Below are 19,082 nucleotides of genomic sequence, written 5' to 3'. Positions count from 1 at the left end.
ACACCACATGGTGCGTTTTCCAAGAATTAGATGAGCCAAGAATACATAGTGCTATTGCTAACACACACACACACACACACACATCCTCAGTTTTCAGAGAATGCATTCCCACTCTGCAACTCCCTCGTAGACCTGTAAGCACAAGCAGCTGTGAGTGTTCTTGTGTGTGCTGGAAACAGCTAGGACTGGTTCTAATATTGCTGAAATTGTTCAGTAGTATTCTGCGAGTCTGTGCCAGTTTGGCAGTTGCTGGTGAGAGAACGGGGTGAGAAGAAATTTAAGAAACACAGAATTTTGCAGTTGCAACATATTGGCGTGTTTTCCAATTTTCTCAAACTGTATGACACACAGACAAGTCAGTAACACACATGAAACTGTAACAGAGTAACTGAGGACACTATTGGCTGAAACCCCTCGTGTTTGCTTGCAAGATGCCCAATCAGCTGCCAGAACTCCAGGAAGTTGAGCTCTCCATCATTGTTCTTGTCCAATGAAGTCCTAAATTGGTCAATGGCAGCGGGGTCGCCAGTATTCTGCAGGAAAACAGGAAGATACTACATCAAATGTGAGTCAGTGTGGACCAGCGATGATGTTGCTGGTTGCGTATGTGGGGCCATGAGGCAGAGGAAAGCTGACACCATTGGCACGTACACCAGTTTAATCATTCATATAACATCAGCAGAGGTGGTTTGGCACAAGGATCTATGGCTATGTCACCATCTAGTGGCCAGTGTGATTATTTTGACTATTCATGCACGCAGAAACACATGGAATTTTCCACACTTGGAAAAGGCAACCCTGTATTTTTTTTTTGTTGGGCCTCAGGAACTACTACTTTCTGCCATTGGTCTCTGGTTAAACATGCAGAGTGCAGACAACACAACCACAACTAGAGTGAAACTTCGAAGTCTCTGAAGGGCGGCAGCTCTGTCTGACAAACTCATTGTTTTTGTGGAATGCAGTGGAACATTAAATGTAGCGTTATATCCTGTGCCAACATGAGATGTAACTGCTCATTCCTGCTCAAGACCACAGGCAGGAGTGGAAAGAGTAAAATATTCTGAAATAATCTTTTCAAGTACTGTTATTTGACTCAGAAGACCACATGCATTAAAAACTGCCCACGTAAAAAGAACAGAAGTAGCCTTTTGAAGACAAGTATGACTAACAGTTAATTATGTGGTCATAGCTAAAAGGGAGAATGTGGTATCCAGATGATACCCATTTCAATATGAATCCGCCCTTATGAGAAAACTCTTTTGCCTGATAAACAAAGAGGCTCAGAGCAAACTTAATATATTCCTGATTGTCCTGTATCGGTTTAACTGCAGGTGACTCATGTCTTTTAAAACAGGTAGCTGAGTACAGTACTTGTTGAAATCTACAGATAAGGCTGGTGATATTCTATGTTTTTGTTATTGTCAGCTAATCCCATGAAAAGACAAAAAACAACAAGACGTTATCTGTTTCTAAATGCTTTCTGAAGTCCCCAGCATGTCTGGGGCTCTCAGTCACAAATCCATTTGGGCCTACTAAAGATGATGATCTTTAGCCCCAAATACATACTTTTACTCTTAAAAAAAGGCTAAGTGATTCACCAAAACAACTAAGTACTGTAGCTCTTAGCAAATGTTACTCAAAAAGGAGTAAATAGTGCATTTGTTGGGGACTATTTTCAGCCACAGATTAATACACATTTGGTGCACTAGTGAGTATTTAAGGCAGCAGCACATGTATGCGCCACCAACTTAAAATAAACACCAGTGCTAATGTTCATGATGATGAAGGACCACGTAACCCTGTGCACCAGTGTGGCTGACCGAGTTTTTGGACAACGATGGAGATCTATGGCACAGATGAATAAGATATACTATATCAGGCTTTGCTACCCAGGAAACATTTCAATCAATTCATTGTTGGTTTTAGTCTTTTCATGGAATTTTTTGACTAGAAGAACAATATAGAATATCACTGGTATTATCCTTTAAGTAAAATAATTACCAGTATTAGAATATATTTGAAAGAGCATTAGTATACTATATGCTTAGTTAGTTATTATCACAGCCAGAGACTCATCAACTCAGGTATGTGTGTGGGGTAAGTTGTGAGGACACAAGTCTTCCTGGTCTTTTTCTAGTCTACCTCTCCTGGTCAAGAAGATAAATAATCTAATTTCTCTATATATATTTACAGCTTGTGTTTTCATTGCAACCAGTAAAAAATTAAACCATGTTTCCCAAAAACCACTGACCTTATTCTATGATGTGATTTCACTTTCAGGTGCAATTTCGGCATGAAACTAGTCTCTGGCAGGAGTTATAGATTACTAGATGAATCACTCACTAACTCACTAACAACAACCAGGGTTAGGACGGGTTAAATATATTACAATGTGTGTGCACAAATAGTTTAATGTTTAGCTAGACAACAATAGTCTCACATTTTTCCTTTGCTATGTATGAGTGTGAAACTGTGGGTGAAATGCTGTTGAGAGCAAAAAGAAAGCAGTAAATCAGGTATAATTATACAGTCTGTGCTGCAAAAACTTTGGAGAATGAGGCACTTGGGTTTCACCTCAGAAAAGTCATTTTATTTAAGCCAAAGCTCTGACAGGATGTGCACAATTGGCATATTAGGGACGCAGTTAGTGCTAACAAGCACAATGGTTTTATCATCCAAATATCCCCACACCTAGTTTTCTCGTCTCAGCTGTATGACCCACACACACAAACACACACATCTATATCCCCATACACCTGAAACAGCAGTCTACAGCTCTTCTCCTTCCATTCCCTCGGCCATTATTGAGGAAGGAGAGTGCAGCTACTAACAAAATTAATGGCTTACAGAGAGGACTGAGAAACCATATACCGTGGTGTAAAAGCATCAGGGTTTTCCATGGGGCGATGCTGCTAGTTGTCTAATGATAATGTTTTGCGATTGATGCTTAGCTGCAGGTGTATTTGTGTCTAAGGATTTGTTGGTCTATATTTCAAAACATAATTCATACTTCTTGAATTCCTTGATTGCCTGCTGTACCCACTTATTCAGCATTTGGCCTTGAGAGCAGATGCATTTAATGCTTTAGGAGGGGGAAAAAAGTGGGAAAAACTCAGAAGTCCTTAAAGTACACTTATATAGCAGCGCTGATTTACAGTGTCTCCTTTCACAGACTTTATTAGGTAGTTATTCATTACATAGAAGTGTGCATTAGGGAATGTTAACCTACATGAAATGTTGCTGTTCCACAGAGGCAGCAGTATAGATTGTATGTGTGTTTCTGTTTGTATGTGTGTGTGCGTGTGTGTGTGATATTACTGCTGAAGCTACAGTATAGCAGTTTCACGACATTATGAGGAGGAATGGTCAGCTTTTAAAAATATCCGATTCCTTTTAATTACGTCAAACTGATGAAACAAAAAAAAAAAAAAAAAATCACAAAAAAGGAGTTTGTAGGTGGTAAACAAGATTTTGATAATTTCAAGCCATTCAGGGTTTGTTTACATATGTATCTAGTGGCTGATAGCATTAGAAAGCAAACCTGTGTATTAAATTACAAGTGCAGAAGGTTTTCATACATTTATTTTTTTTATATACAGAAAAACGCAAAACAAGTCACGAGATGATTACAGAGATAGTACTTTTTTTTTTTTTTTTTTTTTTAAATGCATGAAACTGTACCTGTTCCTCTTGACCTGAAACTAGCAGCCTCACAAATGGGAAGAAAAACTACCTTTGTGGTCAGTTCAGCCACGGAGGAGCTCCATGGTTCCCATGCCTGAGATACTGTAGAGGTTCACACACTGGATGTAAAGCTATCCTAAGATCTTAACAACCTATTTAGAAATGTGTATATGTCACAAGACATCAAAATTCAACAGTGAGAATAATGGAATCCCTCATGTTGTCCTAACGGCAGGAGAAGGGGATAAAGGTTTATGTTTTTCTTCTGTGGTCCAGAGTTTCGATCTCTGCCTGTACTTCCTTCACACTTAAACCACATCATTTTCACAATGGCTTATGAAAGTCTGACCAAATTCACAGACAGGAATATTTTTCTTTTTTGGGGGTGTGTGTGAATCCCTTTCCCCACTGCAAACATCTGGTCAGTCCCTCCGATTCTGTGCTGGGGGAGATTTTGTTTCACATGCACAGTGTGTTGTTGTGGTAAACACTGTGTAAGTGTGTCTGTGTGTGTAGTAAACGACCACATGTGTTCATGTGTGTGGGTGGGTACATGTGTGTCACACAGTTGCACTATTACTGTTATCAGGAATTGACATTTATGGACTCAGGATAAACATGGGACTCACCCACCTACAACATCAGTGACTCAAACACACAGACACGCACACCCATTTCACATCACACTTTACAGTTACAGTCAAACTTTGCGAGCAATCTACAGAGGAAACCTCAAAATAAGTGTGTATACTGAAAAAACTGTTCTAGCATTTTGTACATTATATCTGAATAATGACAAAGACTGAAGATTATAAGGAGTTTGATTAATATAAAATTGCCATATGGATAAATGATTTATTTTGAAATAAAGCTATCAGTCTTTTACTACCCTGCTGTGCTGTTTTGTCTTTGAGCTCTTTTTGATTTGCAAACAAAGGGAGGGAGAATGAGAGAGTCAAATTTGGTAAGAAGACCAAAAAAAAAAAAAAAAAAAAAAGAAAAAAAGAAAAGCACATTCACACATTTGGCATGGTGGTTCCCCCTATGTAGCAACATCATTTGTAATCAGGCTTGAGTTTTTCTGAGCGGTTACTACAAGGGACATTGCCTTAGCCCTTCAGTCGAAGCTTTGAAGCGGACAGTTTGGTCAACCAATGCCCCAAACATCACAAAAAAAGATTTTGCAGAGAAATGAAATGAACATGAGCGTATCAAATGCAACACTTTCTCCAAAAGAAAGTGATGTTGTTGGTTCCGTATTGACTCAGTGACTGTTTAATTAGACTGGGTAAACAGTGATTCATTATCCAACATGATACTTTGTCAATCTTTATGCTTAAATTTTCCACCTCAAAAAAGAAGCGTAACAAAAATCACTGTAACATTGTATTTTTTGTGGAAATATCTCCATCTGATCCTGTTATTGCTACTTTTACTACCCTTCACACATGGATCATCTTTTGGGGCGTTTCACTGTAATTACAGTGACAATGCTGATCACAATGACACTCACTGTAAAACTTTCTTTGTACTTTTGTGCTGAGATCCTCTGATGTTCATTTTATAATGATTCTGTTATTCAGATTTTGCGCTACATATTCCGAATACAGTTTGTATCAAAAGCAGTGTTGATTTGTTTATCTATTTATTTTTTAGTCATAATAAATCAAGGCTCTGAGGCAAGAAAAATATTAGGGTGTATCACAAGAAAACCTTAGTAATGTTTTGCTGACATCTGCTGGTTAGTGTAGATGCAGCTAAACAAAAAGCTCCTGCTGTGGCACAGAGCAGTGGCTCTGCACCCTGGGGGGTTGAGAACCCCCCTAGGGGGTCAGAAGATGAATCTGAGGGGTGGCAAGATGATCCACAAGTTAGGAAATTAGAGCAAAAACATTTTCCTGCTCCATAAAATAATTCTCTTTCTTCTTGTAAAATACATAATAGTTTTACCTTTTTAGGCCTCTAAAAATGATTTTAATTAAACAGTCAGAGAAGCTCTTTGCTTGAAGCGCTCAGAGTTCACAGAAATGTGTAACCTTTGATGAGGAGTCGTAATTTGACTTTGTATTGTTTTAAAGGATCACGAGCCAAAAATTTAACCACTGGCATAGAGCACAAGGTGAATGACAAGTCTACTCTACCCGCAAGCTCACCACTCAGTCCCACAGCTGATTCTGTGTTCTTATGAAGCAGTGGCTCATGGGAGCAAATGCTGAGATAAATAGTTGACAGATGATTATGTCAAGACTTTTGTACAGAGGACATTAAAACTGACCTGTGCAGGACTGAATACATACACATAATTACTCTCCATTATCCTCATATAATGTAACATAATATTATTATTAATTATTATTATTATTATTATTATTATAAAACCCATTATTATTAATCCTCTGGATATGACCTATACAAGGCATGAGAATTGCTCCCCATCACCAGTAAATAAAAACTTTATCAGCACAATTAATCAGCTGTTGTTGTTTTCGGATGTCTACGTTTATCTGATACTTCAGATAACAATGTACTTGACCCAAAAAATTATGATGGCAGGAATGCAATAACAGTTGTCAGATAAGGAGCAGCAAAGTAATGGAAAACAATCAGATGACTTGGGACACGCACACACTAGTGTAAACAGTTAAGGGGTGATAAGCAAAACAATATGGTTGTCTACCTGGCTCTGACTGGCACCTCACTTTGTTGTGAGTGAGTATCAACACGTCTCACATGCAGAGAACTGCTCTTAATTCTCTTCGATATTACATCTGTATAACTTATCTGTGCTGATATACAGTATTTAAGTACCAGCTGGTACAGTTTCTAGTCTCAAACAGGCACAATGATTGACTGACAATACAGACTCACAGTAACTGAGAGAAGAGTGAAGTCATCATATCAATCTCACCCTCTCCCTTTTCTTTCTTCTTTTCCTCTGCAACCATCAGCCAAGTTGTCGTTCCACCCATCCAGATACAGGAAATATAAAAAGGAACAGCAGAAAAAGTATCCCTGAGGACAGAAAGAGGATGATGTTAACGTCACTCCAGCAAAGGCAATCCACAGTCCATGGATAGGAGTTGATTCCTCTGCAACGGCACACACTAATACATCACTCATGTTGTTTTAATAATTCAGCAAAGATTCCACTGAGTTTCAACAGAAATTGGTGGGACAGTTGTGCAAACAATAAAACCAAAGATCTCACCTTCTTTCTGACCTTGCAGAATCATCAGGACTTGTAAATTCAACAGGATCAAATTCAGATGAAGCATGACGACCTAAAATCATTGAGTCTAATAAAATGAGTAGATGTTTGCAGGTGGCATTCTTTGAAGATAACATTTTAAGTGAGTGAAAAGAAGACAAAATCAAGTTGTTTCATCACAGGGATGCACCAAATTTATTATTCTGCTCTTATGACTATATGTAATTGAGGCAAATATGAACATCCTAACATACAAAGTTCTCTATGCTGCCACAAAGCCCACACAGTATGTGGTTCTGCATCAACACCCTCTGAAAAACAATCTCTATTTGGCTGTAAGCCCTTGAATCAGCAACATTTCATAAGTTAGCGTGTAAACAGATAAAGAAAACATGCTTTTTTGGAAACTATTCGCCATAACCAACCTAATCAATATAAACAAATGCTACATTCATGACAAAACAATAATTAAGGACATTTTAGTGCACATGAGCTCTATACCTGAAAAATTGATGTTCAACATGTCGATATTTTATGTGCCAACCAATTACTTTTTTTAAATCTATATTATGCCAACCTCTATAAAATACGTTATTTATATATTTCTGCATTTCAGCATTGTTCTTAAACATATGTAATGCAATATGTACAAACATTCAAAACAAAAATCAATGCAGACTTCTATAATTTCACATTAAATATTCACTAAACTTTTTTCAGCAGTTCACGTTCACTCCACCCTTTATAAAAACTGTTTGCTAATGATTTAAAGATAATCTGACATTAAGAGTGTGGCTAAAGCAATTAATACATAAAGATGGCATAGATGTAGGTACAGTACATACTGTAGATCAGTGAACAGGTAGACTTCAACAGTGCACAGTGCTGTTTGCAGAGGAAGAGGTGTAGTGTGTGAATAAGACTATACAGTATCTATTCTTGGACGAGAGTCAATACAGAGTATCATCCAACTCAGTCTAACAGGTTTAATCTCCCCTATGCAAAGGATGTACTAAAGTACTAATGTGTGAGGTGAAATACAAAATGACCCAAAACAGTGATATTAAATCTGAAGTTGAACTTCTTGCACGACAGATGAAAGGGGTAAAATAAGATCCTGTAAAAAGGATGTCAGGATGATAAATGTATACTTGTAAGCATTTGTGGTCCAATATAAAATGTTCCCTTTGAATCACCCCTCATCCGTCATGACCGCTTTTAGCTCCTCTTAACAGATCCATCAATTCCAATCACTTCATCAGCCACGTCCTCGTCCGCTCTCCTTCCTCCACTCCCCTTTGGATTTTTCCTCTTTTTCTCCAGCTCCTGGCACTAAAAACTTTTTCATGACTTCTCTTTCAAACCCCTCCATTTCTTCCTCTATGGCGCTATCCTCCTCCTCCTCTTCCCCGTTCTCATCCCCTTCCACCATGTCCTCCAAAATATCTCCCAAATCCTCAACGAACTCTTGAAAGCTCATCTGGTCATGAACAAAGACTCCATCCTTGAAGAATTCAGTGGCTAGCTTTCTGAGCTCTTCTCTTTTGGATTCATCCACTCCCACCTCCTCTGCCTTGGCTAGGTACGTTTGGAGGATGGCCTCAAACTCAGGGAATGGGACAGGGAGCAGCCCCTCAGCCTGAGCACAGCTCTCCAATGAGTTGCAATGCTGTGGTGGTTTGTGGTTGTGCTGGAGGCGGTCTCTCTGCTGGACCCAGTACTCGGGCTGTTCCAGGGAGGGTTGGCGGTGTGTGTGAGGAGGCTTTCTGTCTCCCCACAGATGCTCTTCCTCATGGCCGTGATTACCGGTAAATTTGTGCTCATCTTTGTGTTTCTGGGCGCTTGATCTGTCCTTTTTCCAGTCTCTGTTGTGTTTTTTTTCTTTCTGTCCTCCTTTCTTCCACTGCTCTTCTTTCTTTTCCCACTGTTTCCTATCATCCTTCCTCTTCCATTCCTTATCATCTTTACCATTTTTACTCTTCCACTCGTTCTTGTTCCACTGTTTCCTCCCATCCTTCCCATTCCTTATTTTACCATGATTTTTGCTCTCTTCCCACTGTTTCCTTTCACCGTTTCCTTTCCCTTCTTTATTATGATCTTTGCCGTTTTTACTCTTCCAGTCACTGTCTTTCTTCCACTCTGTCTTCTCTCCTTTCTCCTTCCAATCTTTTTTCTCCCATTTCTCTTTGCCACTTTCCTTGAAGCCATCTTTCCCTTTCTTCCAATCCTCCTCTCCCTTCCATTCCTCCTTGCCCTTGTGCTTCTCTCCATGGTCTTTTCCTACCTTCCAATCCTTTTTCTCCTCCTTACCCCTCCATTGTTTACCCTCATTCACTTTCTCATGCTTTGCCTTTCTCCAGTCTTTCTCCTCCTTCAATTCTTTTCTCTTACTCTTGTCTATCCACTCTTTCTTCCCCTCCCTATCCTTCCATGGCATTCCTTCATCACCTCTAGCCTTTTCTTTCTTCCATTGTTTTGTCTCATCACTGTCCCTCTTTTGCTTACCTTCCATTTCTTTCAACTTGTCAAACTTTCCTTGCTCATGCTTTTCCTTTTTCCATTCTGTTTTATTTCCATCTTTGCGCTCCTTTTCCTCTCCTTCCTTCCATTCAGATTTTTTTCTCTCTTTCCCCTCCTTCTTGCCCATGTCATTTTTATTCTTCTTAATATCTTTCTTTTGCTCCCTCTGGTCATCCCATGGCTTCCTAGGTTGTCTCTCTGTAGATCCAGCTGTGCCCTGCGTGCTGTCCTCTGGCTGGCCACTGGAGGGCGATGCAGTGGGCTTCACAGGTGCTTGAGCTGCTTCACTGGCTGCTGAAGGAAACACAAAAAGTCACCACAACTACAAAGATGAGAAGTGGGCATTCAAGTGAGAAGAACAGAAAAGAAGAAAAAGGAAGAAACATACTGCACTTTCCTTAACTGTCTAATAACTATCACCATTCTACATCGTCTACCCTCCTCCACGCCCCCTCCCTACCTCCTCCCTTTGTACCTGAGGAGAGTTTTAATTCAGTCACAGTGGATCTCAGTGTTTCTAGTTCTTTCTGTAGGGCCAGGACAGCCTCCAGCTCTCTCTTCATCCTCTCGTTCTCTTTATGAAGGACAGGGAGAGATGCCATCTCTTTCTTCAACCTACTGTTTTCCTTCTCCACCTCCTCCCACCACAGCCGCTCCTTTGCTCCCTCTGCTGCCTGTCCCTTGGCTACTTTTAGCTCTTCTTTCTGTGCCTGTTTGAAAAAAAAAAAAAAGAACAGAAGAAGAGGGTCCTGTGAGAATATTACACACTCACTGACACGTTTCCGCACAGACACACATTCATGTATATATGTACACCCCACACACAAACACACACAGAGGATAGCTGAGGTGAGAGACAGAATGGAGTCACACCTGAAGTTGGGCTTGTAGCACAGAAATCTGCTGGTTCCCTTTGGCTAACTTATTTAGAAGCTCTGTACTGTCAGCATCTACTGGGGGTGGAGGAACCTCTGGATTAAGCCACTCCTGTCAACAAATTGCACACACAGTACAACACAACTGCAAGATTTGAGATGACTTCTCAAAATTATTATTGCCAGACAGAGTAGTCGAGAAGTGAGAGAGAGAAGAGTACGTGTTGATGAGATGGGAAAGAACAAAAATCCAGAGTAGCACAGTTGGTAGACAATAGCAGTAATGCTGCCAGTGTTGTGGGCGGTCTCCTACTGAGCATATCACACTCCCTCGGTACACAAAATGGCATTATAATGAACTTAAGTTAGAACAGAGAGAACACAGACAGAATAGAAGGAGAAAAAAAGAAGTGACAAACTGATGCCAGACTGACCTGTTTTCCTGGTAACTCTGCGTCTTTCAGCTCCCTTGTACCATAGTCACTCTCTGCAAATGTATTATGCAAAGCTGAATGTTCGTGTAAATAATAAACTGTCAAACAACAAGAGCAAAAGCTTTACACTCCATTGCATATTATTAAAAAAATGGCACCTACCCAAACAACAATCAAGGGTTTTACAATAAAATGTGTAATATTAAAATTAAAGGTTAAGGACAGTATATTTATTGCTGGTTGAAAACCTAGTATCTCCAATTTTGCAAATTTTCAGTTTTAATTTTTACCTTATCCTCTGTGTTCTTGCAAAGATTTTACACTGATCAAGCTAAGGAAAGTTTATAAAAACCTAAAAATCTTTCACTAGAAAAAAGGTATGGTGGGCAACCTAAACCTTATTGGTGTCCATTGTGGCGATGTGGTGCCAGGTTTTCATTTAACAGCAAATAAGCCTTAAATAGTGCATAAATCACTCTCTCTTGCATGCTTAAAAGTCTGTAGTGCTTTTAAAATGTGTCACATGCAAAACAGTTTTTTCTTCATGCACATTCACAAATACAAACACAATGCTGCTGTAGGCAAGAAAGCACTCATTCACTTACTCACACGCACATGTACACACACAACCTACCCTCATCCAGGTCCATGAAGACACCTGCAGGTATAATACACCTCAGTCTCAGAGCACCCTTCATATAGTTTACTGCTAGTAACTCATCACTTTCCTTTAACTAACCTCACTTTAACATCTTAAAATTCATCTCAAGTACCATTAACACAGTAACAGGCAAAACAAAATGGGATGTTTACCTTCTCAACAGGTCATATGGTGATGCCTACCTGAGAAAAAGATGGTGCCAAGGCCTACCAGAATGACAGCACCCAGGATGCACTTGTTCACAGAGAACCCGGTGTCTTCGTCTCGCTGTGGGAGCTGGAACTCTTCTTCTCCTTCCTCCTCTGTCCTTCCAATTCGCTCCAGAGCTGCTAAGAGAGACCTCCTTCTCCTCACCTCTGGCTCTCCCTCCTCTCCAGTCTTCTCAGTCCTCTCTTCACCCACCTCTGTATCCACAGGGGAGTCTGGAGCAGTGGAAGGGAAGAGTATGAAAAAGCTGTTGTTAAAAGTATTTTCTGACTATTACTTTGCAATTTACAAGTTGAATCTATTTTACGGGCACCCCCCCAAGGCATAAATGTTCAAAAGAACGGATCATTTAATGTGTAGATATACCATTAGACTATTTTATTTCCTGCCATGTTTATTATTTTAAAACAAAGCTGTTTGCTCTTGCACTTACATAGTTGATGTTAGATAGCACAGCAGTTATGGAGCTGTAACCGGTCTGATGCTGCAGTATGAGACAAAACTCCTCATGGGAGGTAAGATTTGCTTCTTTATTCGCTCGGTTGTGCATGGCACCCTGGTTAATTTGCTCCATTGCCGTTTAAACTGCATAAATAAGGTTTAAATCTTGAATAAATCATCTGGAAAGTGATTTAAGTGCTTCATTTTGGAACTTCTGCCACCTTGAAACAACAGTGTTTAAAGTTCCCAATCTATTTGCATCATATTGTATTGTTAAAGAGTAATGGTACTATAAATTGTAACAAACTCACTGACACTGAACTCTAGTTGGTAAACAAAAAGTGTATGAAAAAAAATGCACAACAGAGCAAAAAAAGACTCATTTTTCAATGCCGTACCGAGAAAAAGAGCTGCAGACCAAAAAACACCACACTGCAAAAAACTGAGGTCCCAGTCCCTCTGAAGCCAATTTACTTCTGCAGGGTGTCATGCAACTAAAATTTTCTCTGTCACATCATGCTCCCTGCCTCATACCAACCACAGCCTCTCCAGACAACCTCCTGGCCCAGATACTGAACAATTCCATTACCAGCTGGTCCACCAAGTACACTTCAAACACAAATAGTACATACGGCTTAGTTTCCAAAAATTAAAGGAAAGGATACAGGCATACCAGGTGATGATCTTTGCCATGTAGATAATGACATACACATGATGAAAACTGATGCTGAGGTTATTATAATATAACCTGACTAAAGTCTTGTTGTTCATACCTGCTTGTTTCCCTACGTCAGTCGTCCTTATAGACAGTTCTGACTCCTCCACTTCCTGTTGTAGCTCCTCCCCATTTAGCGGATGCAGTGTTCCTTCCTGTGCGAGCCTCTCTTCTTCCTCTAACCCTCCCAGAGTCTCTGTGCTCAGCAGTGAGGCTGGGGGCTCATCAGGGGAGGGGGTTATGTGGGTGTAGGAGTCCGAAAATGAATCAGGGTCAGGGCTGGACTGTGCCGGGCCCTCGGGTAGGCCCTCTGACTGGCTGAGTGCATCACTGCCAGGGACAAAGCTGCTGGAGACTTCCAAAGAGGTGGGAACAGCGGCATCAGTGACGGCAGTGTGTTGCTCTGTGCTTGTGTCTCCACTTAGCTCTGCAGTTTTTTCTTCTGATACCTGGGTATAATAATCAGGTAATTAAAATAGTCAGTCACTGGTTTTAGAGCTCCCTTTTAGCATTTTTGGTTTAAAAAGTTAAGCAATGCCCTTAATTCAAAAGCAAAGGTTCGACATGGGCAGAGAGCTAGAGGACTATACCACTCTTCTATCTGTACGGTCAATATGAAGCTACAGCCAGCCAGCCTTAGTTAAGCAGACAGGAAAGAGACGGAAGGGAGGGAAGGAGGACGGAACCCCAAGGAAAGCCTGGCTTTGTCAAGGTTGCAAAATTTGTGTACAAGAACCTCTACATCTTACTAATTAACACTTTATATCTCACTTTATATCTTGTTTAGTTTTTGTAAAATGTCAATTTGCCATTTTACGGGGGGTTATGTACTGGACTATTTCTTGGCTAGGACCAGTTGCTAGGCAACTATCGGAGACTCCGAGAAGTTACCGGTTGCAGCCAAGAAATAGAAAGAAATTATCCAGGAGGATATTGTTACCTTTGAACTGAGCCAAGCCAGATGTTTCCAGTCTTTATGCTAAGCTAAACTAGCTGACTGTAGCCTTATACTTAATGGACAGATGTGAGAGTGGTCTCTCAAGTCAATAAGTGCACCTGCTTTTAATAAAGCCCTTGCTTAAAAAAAAAAAAAAAAAAAAAAAAAAAAAAAAAAAAAAAAAGGGAGTTCACTTGCTTTTCTTAAATTTATTTAAATAGAAACTTTGTGTTGATCATTATTTCCATCTCCATCAAGAATCTGTAGCCCGGTAACAGCTGAAATTAGTCATTTTCTAAAGTCTGAATACTGTGATAATGGTGATAATGTGGCTACACGCATACTGACCAATCAGAATCAAGTACTCCCGGTGGCTATAGTATAAGCAGTTTAAATGTATATCCTCAGGCAATTCAGAAATGAGTATTCACCCAAACCATGGGATAATTACAAAATAAAAAGATAGCAGAATGCCTTCATTGGCTAACTACACATTCAGCTAAGCTGAATAACAAATATTGATGATAGAAAATTATGTGTATTGCTGTATTACCTCCACACGGAGCCCTTCTGCAGACTCTACACCGTTTGCAGGCTGGTTCTCCCCAGAACCTGGCTCAGCAAACACAGAAACAGACAGCAAGAATGGAGACTTTTAGAGAAATATTTTAAAATATTTCAATTGTGACTCTTTGAAACATAGCAATTCTAAGGGATACCTGTCGCTAGTGTGTATAATAGAAAATGATGAGCTGTGATAATGTGGTATATTATTTTTCACTTTTCAGGTTGTTTGATTGCTTTGTTTGATTAATTATCAGACAAGGCAAATGGGCAAAAGTAAATAAGTAAAAATTAAATTACTTTGTGTGTTAGAAATATGTTTTTCCTGTGCCATAAATAATCTCACAATCCTTAAATTTATTGTGACAAACACCTGCTGCAGATGTAAGGCTTTCTTCATGTTGCTTTGTCCCCTCTACCAAAGGCTTCAGGGTTTCAGCGACAGTCTCCTAGGACAAAAAGACAAACAACAGGGACAGAGGACAAAAACACACAGACATTATTACCATTTAGATATTAGAGCTGGAGCAATCTAGGCTAATCTGAACATGCCGTTTGACCTTTCTGAATAATAGTTAAATCATAAAAAAGAAAAGAAAGACAGTCTTATTACAGAAACCTATTTCATATTCAGGTGACCCAAAAGAAAATCAATTGGGACGAGGAGTTTTCTTTTTTAAAAATAATGCATTTTCAATGAGGTCATGCATAGCGACTCCACATGTTCCTATGCTCTTTACAGAGTGGTGATACCTCAGGAGTGAGGATGGTCCAGTTGTTGTTAGCACTGCTGCCACCAGACATGGCCCCCTAGAGGCTTTGCCTGTCTCCTGAAACACAAGAGGAACATACAGAACAGATTACATGATTAACGGTAGTTCAATGAGAAGAAATCTAATTAAACTGATGAACGTCCTATACTCCTTTGTGTACCCTCTGGCTGTGTGATTTTCCAATGAGGTAAATCCTAAATTTTAAAGATGACGAAGTGGGAAAAATAGTTTGTTTGATTTCAGTTTGTTAACAATGCACTTATGGAAGCTAACAACCCCAATGTGTATTGTTCAGAGGCCTGCCACTAGTCCACAATTAGGGTGACAGTGTGAGTACTGCAGTTCAAAGAAACATACATCTTTTGTTTACCCATGCACAGGATTTGAATACATGCCTTTGCAATTCAGCCTCACCCATTCTGCCAATAAAGACCTACTGTAACGAAGTTGATAGCACATTGCTCTGTATGTGTGTGTGTGTGTGTGTGTGTGTGTGTGTGTGTGTGTGTGTGTGTGTGTGTGTGTGTGCAGGAAGTCCAGTTCCCTAGAACCATTCAGTTCTTCATTAGTAGTTTGTGTGTGTTGTGGGCCTTTTGGTCACCCTGGCTTTTGACTAGCTGGGAAATGTTTTGGCAGAGAGATGGGTAACTAAGGCCGGCACTATTCTGGAGATACAGACAGCATAATGGGCTGTCCATTTCAAAGCTACTGGTCTGTTAATATATGTCCACAAAGCACCAAATTTCAACTGTATACTGTATATACCTATTCCTATGTGTACATTACTAAGGAACTGCAAATTTTGCAGTAAGATTAACATTTGGTGCAACTGTTTTAATGTATCTGACCAACACAACTCTTTCCAGACCAAGATCACTCAAGCGGAAACACAGACTGACATTTCAATTTCAGATGCATATTTATTATGTGTAGTCTGGCTTTCTTCAGTGAATCTAGAAAGAACTAACAACTTAAGTTAACACCACACTGTCTGGGTAATGACACACTTCACTCCCCAAATTCAATTCTCTCTCAGCTCTGCAATTTAGGTCTCCTAATCGAGTGCCTCCCATGAGAAGTCTTCTGAATCTAGCCTAGGGCCCTAGGAGCATTGTAGAGCATATAGTGGAATGGCTTAAATAGATACCAGCTAAATATAGCTACCATGAGATTGACTAGAGACAGAAAGAGGGAGCATGCAGAAGATGGCCATGGGGAACACAACAGAGGCAGAAATGTATTCTAAGGACAGTGTTAAAATTGCTTTTAACAGAGAGGAAATCATTTTCACTGCCTTGTAGTTTGGTCTTACTCTCTGATCTTTATGAGTAATATCTAATTTAACCTGTAAAGTTCAAGCTTCAGGAGGCTGGGTTCCATCATATCTTGACTTTATGTATTCATAGACATATTTACAGATACTTGACACCCTGCCTGATCTCGGTTTATTAATACATTTTCAAAAGAACAATAATCTGCCTTCAGTTTAGTTTATGTGCCGCCTTAAATTGAATTAAGCAATAGTGGCCACACACAAAATACAGGCAAATATATGACTACAGCTGTAGGCCTAATCTTATTATCTTGGTCTCAGCAGGGAAAAATTACCAAAAAAGGTCAAGAGAATAAACTGCAGGACAGGCCATTAGGACAGCAATGTTAGGCTATCAGCAAAAGCACCATAACCGGCTTTTTCACAGCAGTTCACACAGCATCCCCAACAAAGCAGGCACTTCATCACATTATTATGTTGCTAGTTATACAGACTGTTTTGACTGAAGGAGTGCAAGTCTGTGACAGGAAATGTCATATGGCGATGTATTAAAAGAAAAATCTAACTTAACACCGAGATAAACATACTCATAACCCAGAAATATCACTTTTTAAACGTGTTGAAAGTCAGTGTCACTAAAGGATTCAAATAATAAGAAAAATGCTAACATTAGCCATTAAAAACAGAACTTTCCGACCGTTACAACAGTCAATCGAGCAACCAGGAAAGAGTGAAACGACGTTGGCGACGCATTGGAAGAACAAACAACAGAAAAGACGCTGTTACTTTGTAATAAAAACACTTGTAAGTTACATCCAAATTCAGGTCGTTCTTACCGTGGTCGGTCGCTTTACTTCAGACCCCACAGTCTGTCACAGATACAGCAGATACTTCAGAGTCCCCCCATCCAACTTGGGAACTTAAAACATGCCTTCTGAACTTGAATGATCCACGCGCCTCTGGTCTAATCACAGACAGTGTTCGCTCTGGTTCCGCCCCTCGCCCTCAAGCTCGACCAATGGCAATGCGGCGTCAAGTACTTCACTGGGAAAGCTTCCAAGTTGATTGACAAACACAGGTGATGGTGAGTATGTAAATCATACATCTCACATACGTTATGTTTTTTTTTTTTTCAAACATCTCCGGTCCTCGGCATTTAATGCTGGTGGTCCACAGGCTTTGGTTGATTCCAGGTTGATATTTTCGGTCGCAATATCCTCCTTTCCCATACAAGACAGCATGTAAAAGTTGCCCTATGTTTTTGTTCAATACATATATCATAAATTGGACTTCTATAAAGACATGCCACTTTGCAAACTTGCTCAAATTAAATAAATATAAGGCTTAAAGTCTCATTAAAGGCACAGCCATTTTTTCTCTTTATTTATCTGTACAGTATACAGTATGTTAACTATAAGATTAATCAAAACAAAATGAACAAAGATGCAGACATAAAGGTAATATTTTTCTATTCATTAGTTCCTTTATTCATTGCACACCAGTTTGTGTTGTACAGTGAACATCAGGGGTGCCTTTCCTCAAGATCTCAGATCAGCAGGGTTGAATTCAGGAAACTCTGACCAAGTCTCGCAATAAACATTTGTAGCATCTGGAAATGTGCAAGTGTGTTTCCTGGAACCCAAGAAGAGAATCCTATAGACACTGAAAAACAAATATATAAAATATTTTAACACATTAAATAGTTTTAGGATTTAGTAAACCTATTCCTCATTGAAACTGCTGCTCTCTAAAAATTGAGAATCTCAAACAGTAGACAACATAAATTGCATTATATAAATTAGAAAGATTTTAGTTCACTATGTGCTCAAGTGGTAGTCTGTTGTCATATGAGACAAGACTCATACTTGCCAATGCTTTGCCAGCACCGCTGATCAAACACTCCATTCATGATGAAAGAAAAGCTGGTTAAAATTACACTATAGCAGCCAACGGAGAAAAGGGGAAAATCAATGTTTGACCACTTGATCTACTCTCTCTCTTAGTCTGTCAGTCCAGGATCTCTTTGATGCACCAGCAGCAGAGGAGGAAATAGAGGCACTCCTTAACGGACTGGATGACACCGTAGGCAAAGTTTCCTCCGAGGACATTTTTGCCTCGTCCCAGACCCATGGCCATGTCCCGCAGGTGCTGTCCTAGAGAGGAGGAGGGCATGGCCTGGGGAAGAGGACGCTGGGGATGCATGGCTCCGGAAAGGAAAACGAGCGATCAGGTAGAGGCAACAAGAAGGGCGGTCAATGAGAAGAAATCGGAGGTGAGGTCTGAAAAATGGGATCAGACTAGGCCCGTGCAACAGCTGAGGTCTGCTCCGTATTCCTGGCACAGTTAGCTCCTCTACTTATAACCTCCTATACAAACTGCAGGCTGCCTCCATTCACATCCTGCTTTTTCTCGACTGTTCCCTGCTTTCAAACATCCGCTGATTGATTAAAGGCCTTTTACCTTTGCTGTGCACTGTTGTTCCCCTCTGTTGTATAGTACCCCACACACAGACTCTCCCCAGGCTCTAATAACACCTGAATCAGCCCCCTACTGTTACAGGCTCATCTGTTCACAAACAGGAGAGTTCCAGTAGCTCCAATACACCCCCCCACTACATCCCACTCTTTGTTCAGGACAGTATGTGACAGCCATCATACCTTCCAGCAGTGTGTGCTTTGTTATTTTCCTTTCCATCAAAGTGTTTTGGTGTACTATAATGGAAAAATGAAAGGGAGCTTTAAAAGCCAACAAGGTAATAAATACTCAGGCTAAATACACACTTATTATATC

At 40.0% G+C, this 19,082-nt stretch overlaps 2 protein-coding genes across 8 annotated transcripts; both read right to left on the bottom strand.

Annotated features, from left to right (window-relative positions):
* Positions 1 to 7,060: 7,060 nt before the first annotated feature.
* Positions 7,061 to 17,282, bottom strand: pbxip1b (pre-B-cell leukemia homeobox interacting protein 1b). 7 transcript variants are annotated; one of them, XM_044209299.1, is made up of 12 exons: positions 17,129 to 17,282; positions 15,000 to 15,076; positions 14,620 to 14,695; positions 14,236 to 14,294; positions 12,804 to 13,194; positions 12,565 to 12,639; positions 11,565 to 11,804; positions 11,356 to 11,379; positions 10,722 to 10,774; positions 10,286 to 10,399; positions 10,032 to 10,122; positions 7,061 to 9,706 (listed from the first exon to the last, which is right to left on the bottom strand). In XM_044209299.1, exons 2-12 carry the CDS (start codon positions 15,048 to 15,050, stop codon positions 8,151 to 8,153), a joined length of 2,730 nt encoding a protein of 909 aa, XP_044065234.1. In that variant the 5' UTR covers positions 15,051 to 15,076; positions 17,129 to 17,282; the 3' UTR covers positions 7,061 to 8,150. The 7 variants fall into 7 exon arrangements, with proteins under 7 accessions (XP_044065234.1, XP_044065231.1, XP_044065232.1 ...); XM_044209296.1 differs by lacking the exon at positions 12,565 to 12,639 and having other exon boundaries at positions 9,888 to 10,122; XM_044209297.1 differs by lacking the exon at positions 12,565 to 12,639 and having other exon boundaries at positions 7,061 to 9,703; positions 9,888 to 10,122; positions 17,129 to 17,281.
* Positions 17,283 to 17,750: 468 nt separating this feature from the next.
* Positions 17,751 to 18,905, bottom strand: LOC122882190 (lens epithelial protein). Its single transcript, XM_044209312.1, has one exon. The coding sequence runs from the start codon at positions 18,492 to 18,494 to the stop codon at positions 18,300 to 18,302; it is 195 nt and encodes a 64-aa protein (XP_044065247.1). The 5' UTR covers positions 18,495 to 18,905; the 3' UTR covers positions 17,751 to 18,299.
* Positions 18,906 to 19,082: the final 177 nt, after the last annotated feature.

This window comes from Siniperca chuatsi, linkage group LG9, assembly GCF_020085105.1.
Source record: "Siniperca chuatsi isolate FFG_IHB_CAS linkage group LG9, ASM2008510v1, whole genome shotgun sequence".
Classification (NCBI taxonomy): domain Eukaryota; kingdom Metazoa; phylum Chordata; class Actinopteri; order Centrarchiformes; family Sinipercidae; genus Siniperca; species Siniperca chuatsi.
This window is presented reverse-complemented; position numbering and strand designations above follow the sequence as displayed.

Bases quoted from the DNA above. Each gene is read 5' to 3' on its own strand.
- LOC122882190 (XM_044209312.1), bottom strand. From the start codon at position 18,494: ATGCATCCCCAGCGTCCTCTTCCCCAGGCCATGCCCTCCTCCTCTCTA.
- pbxip1b (XM_044209296.1), bottom strand. From the start codon at position 15,050: ATGTCTGGTGGCAGCAGTGCTAACAACAACTGGACCATCCTCACTCCT. The intron at 11,805-12,803 runs GTATGAACAACA...CCACTGCTCCAG, and splicing joins TGACGTAGGGAAACAAGCAG to ACTCCCCTGTGGATACAGAG. The intron at 9,707-9,887 runs GTACAAAGGGAG...TGTTTCCTTCAG, and splicing joins TGAATTAAAACTCTCCTCAG to CAGCCAGTGAAGCAGCTCAA.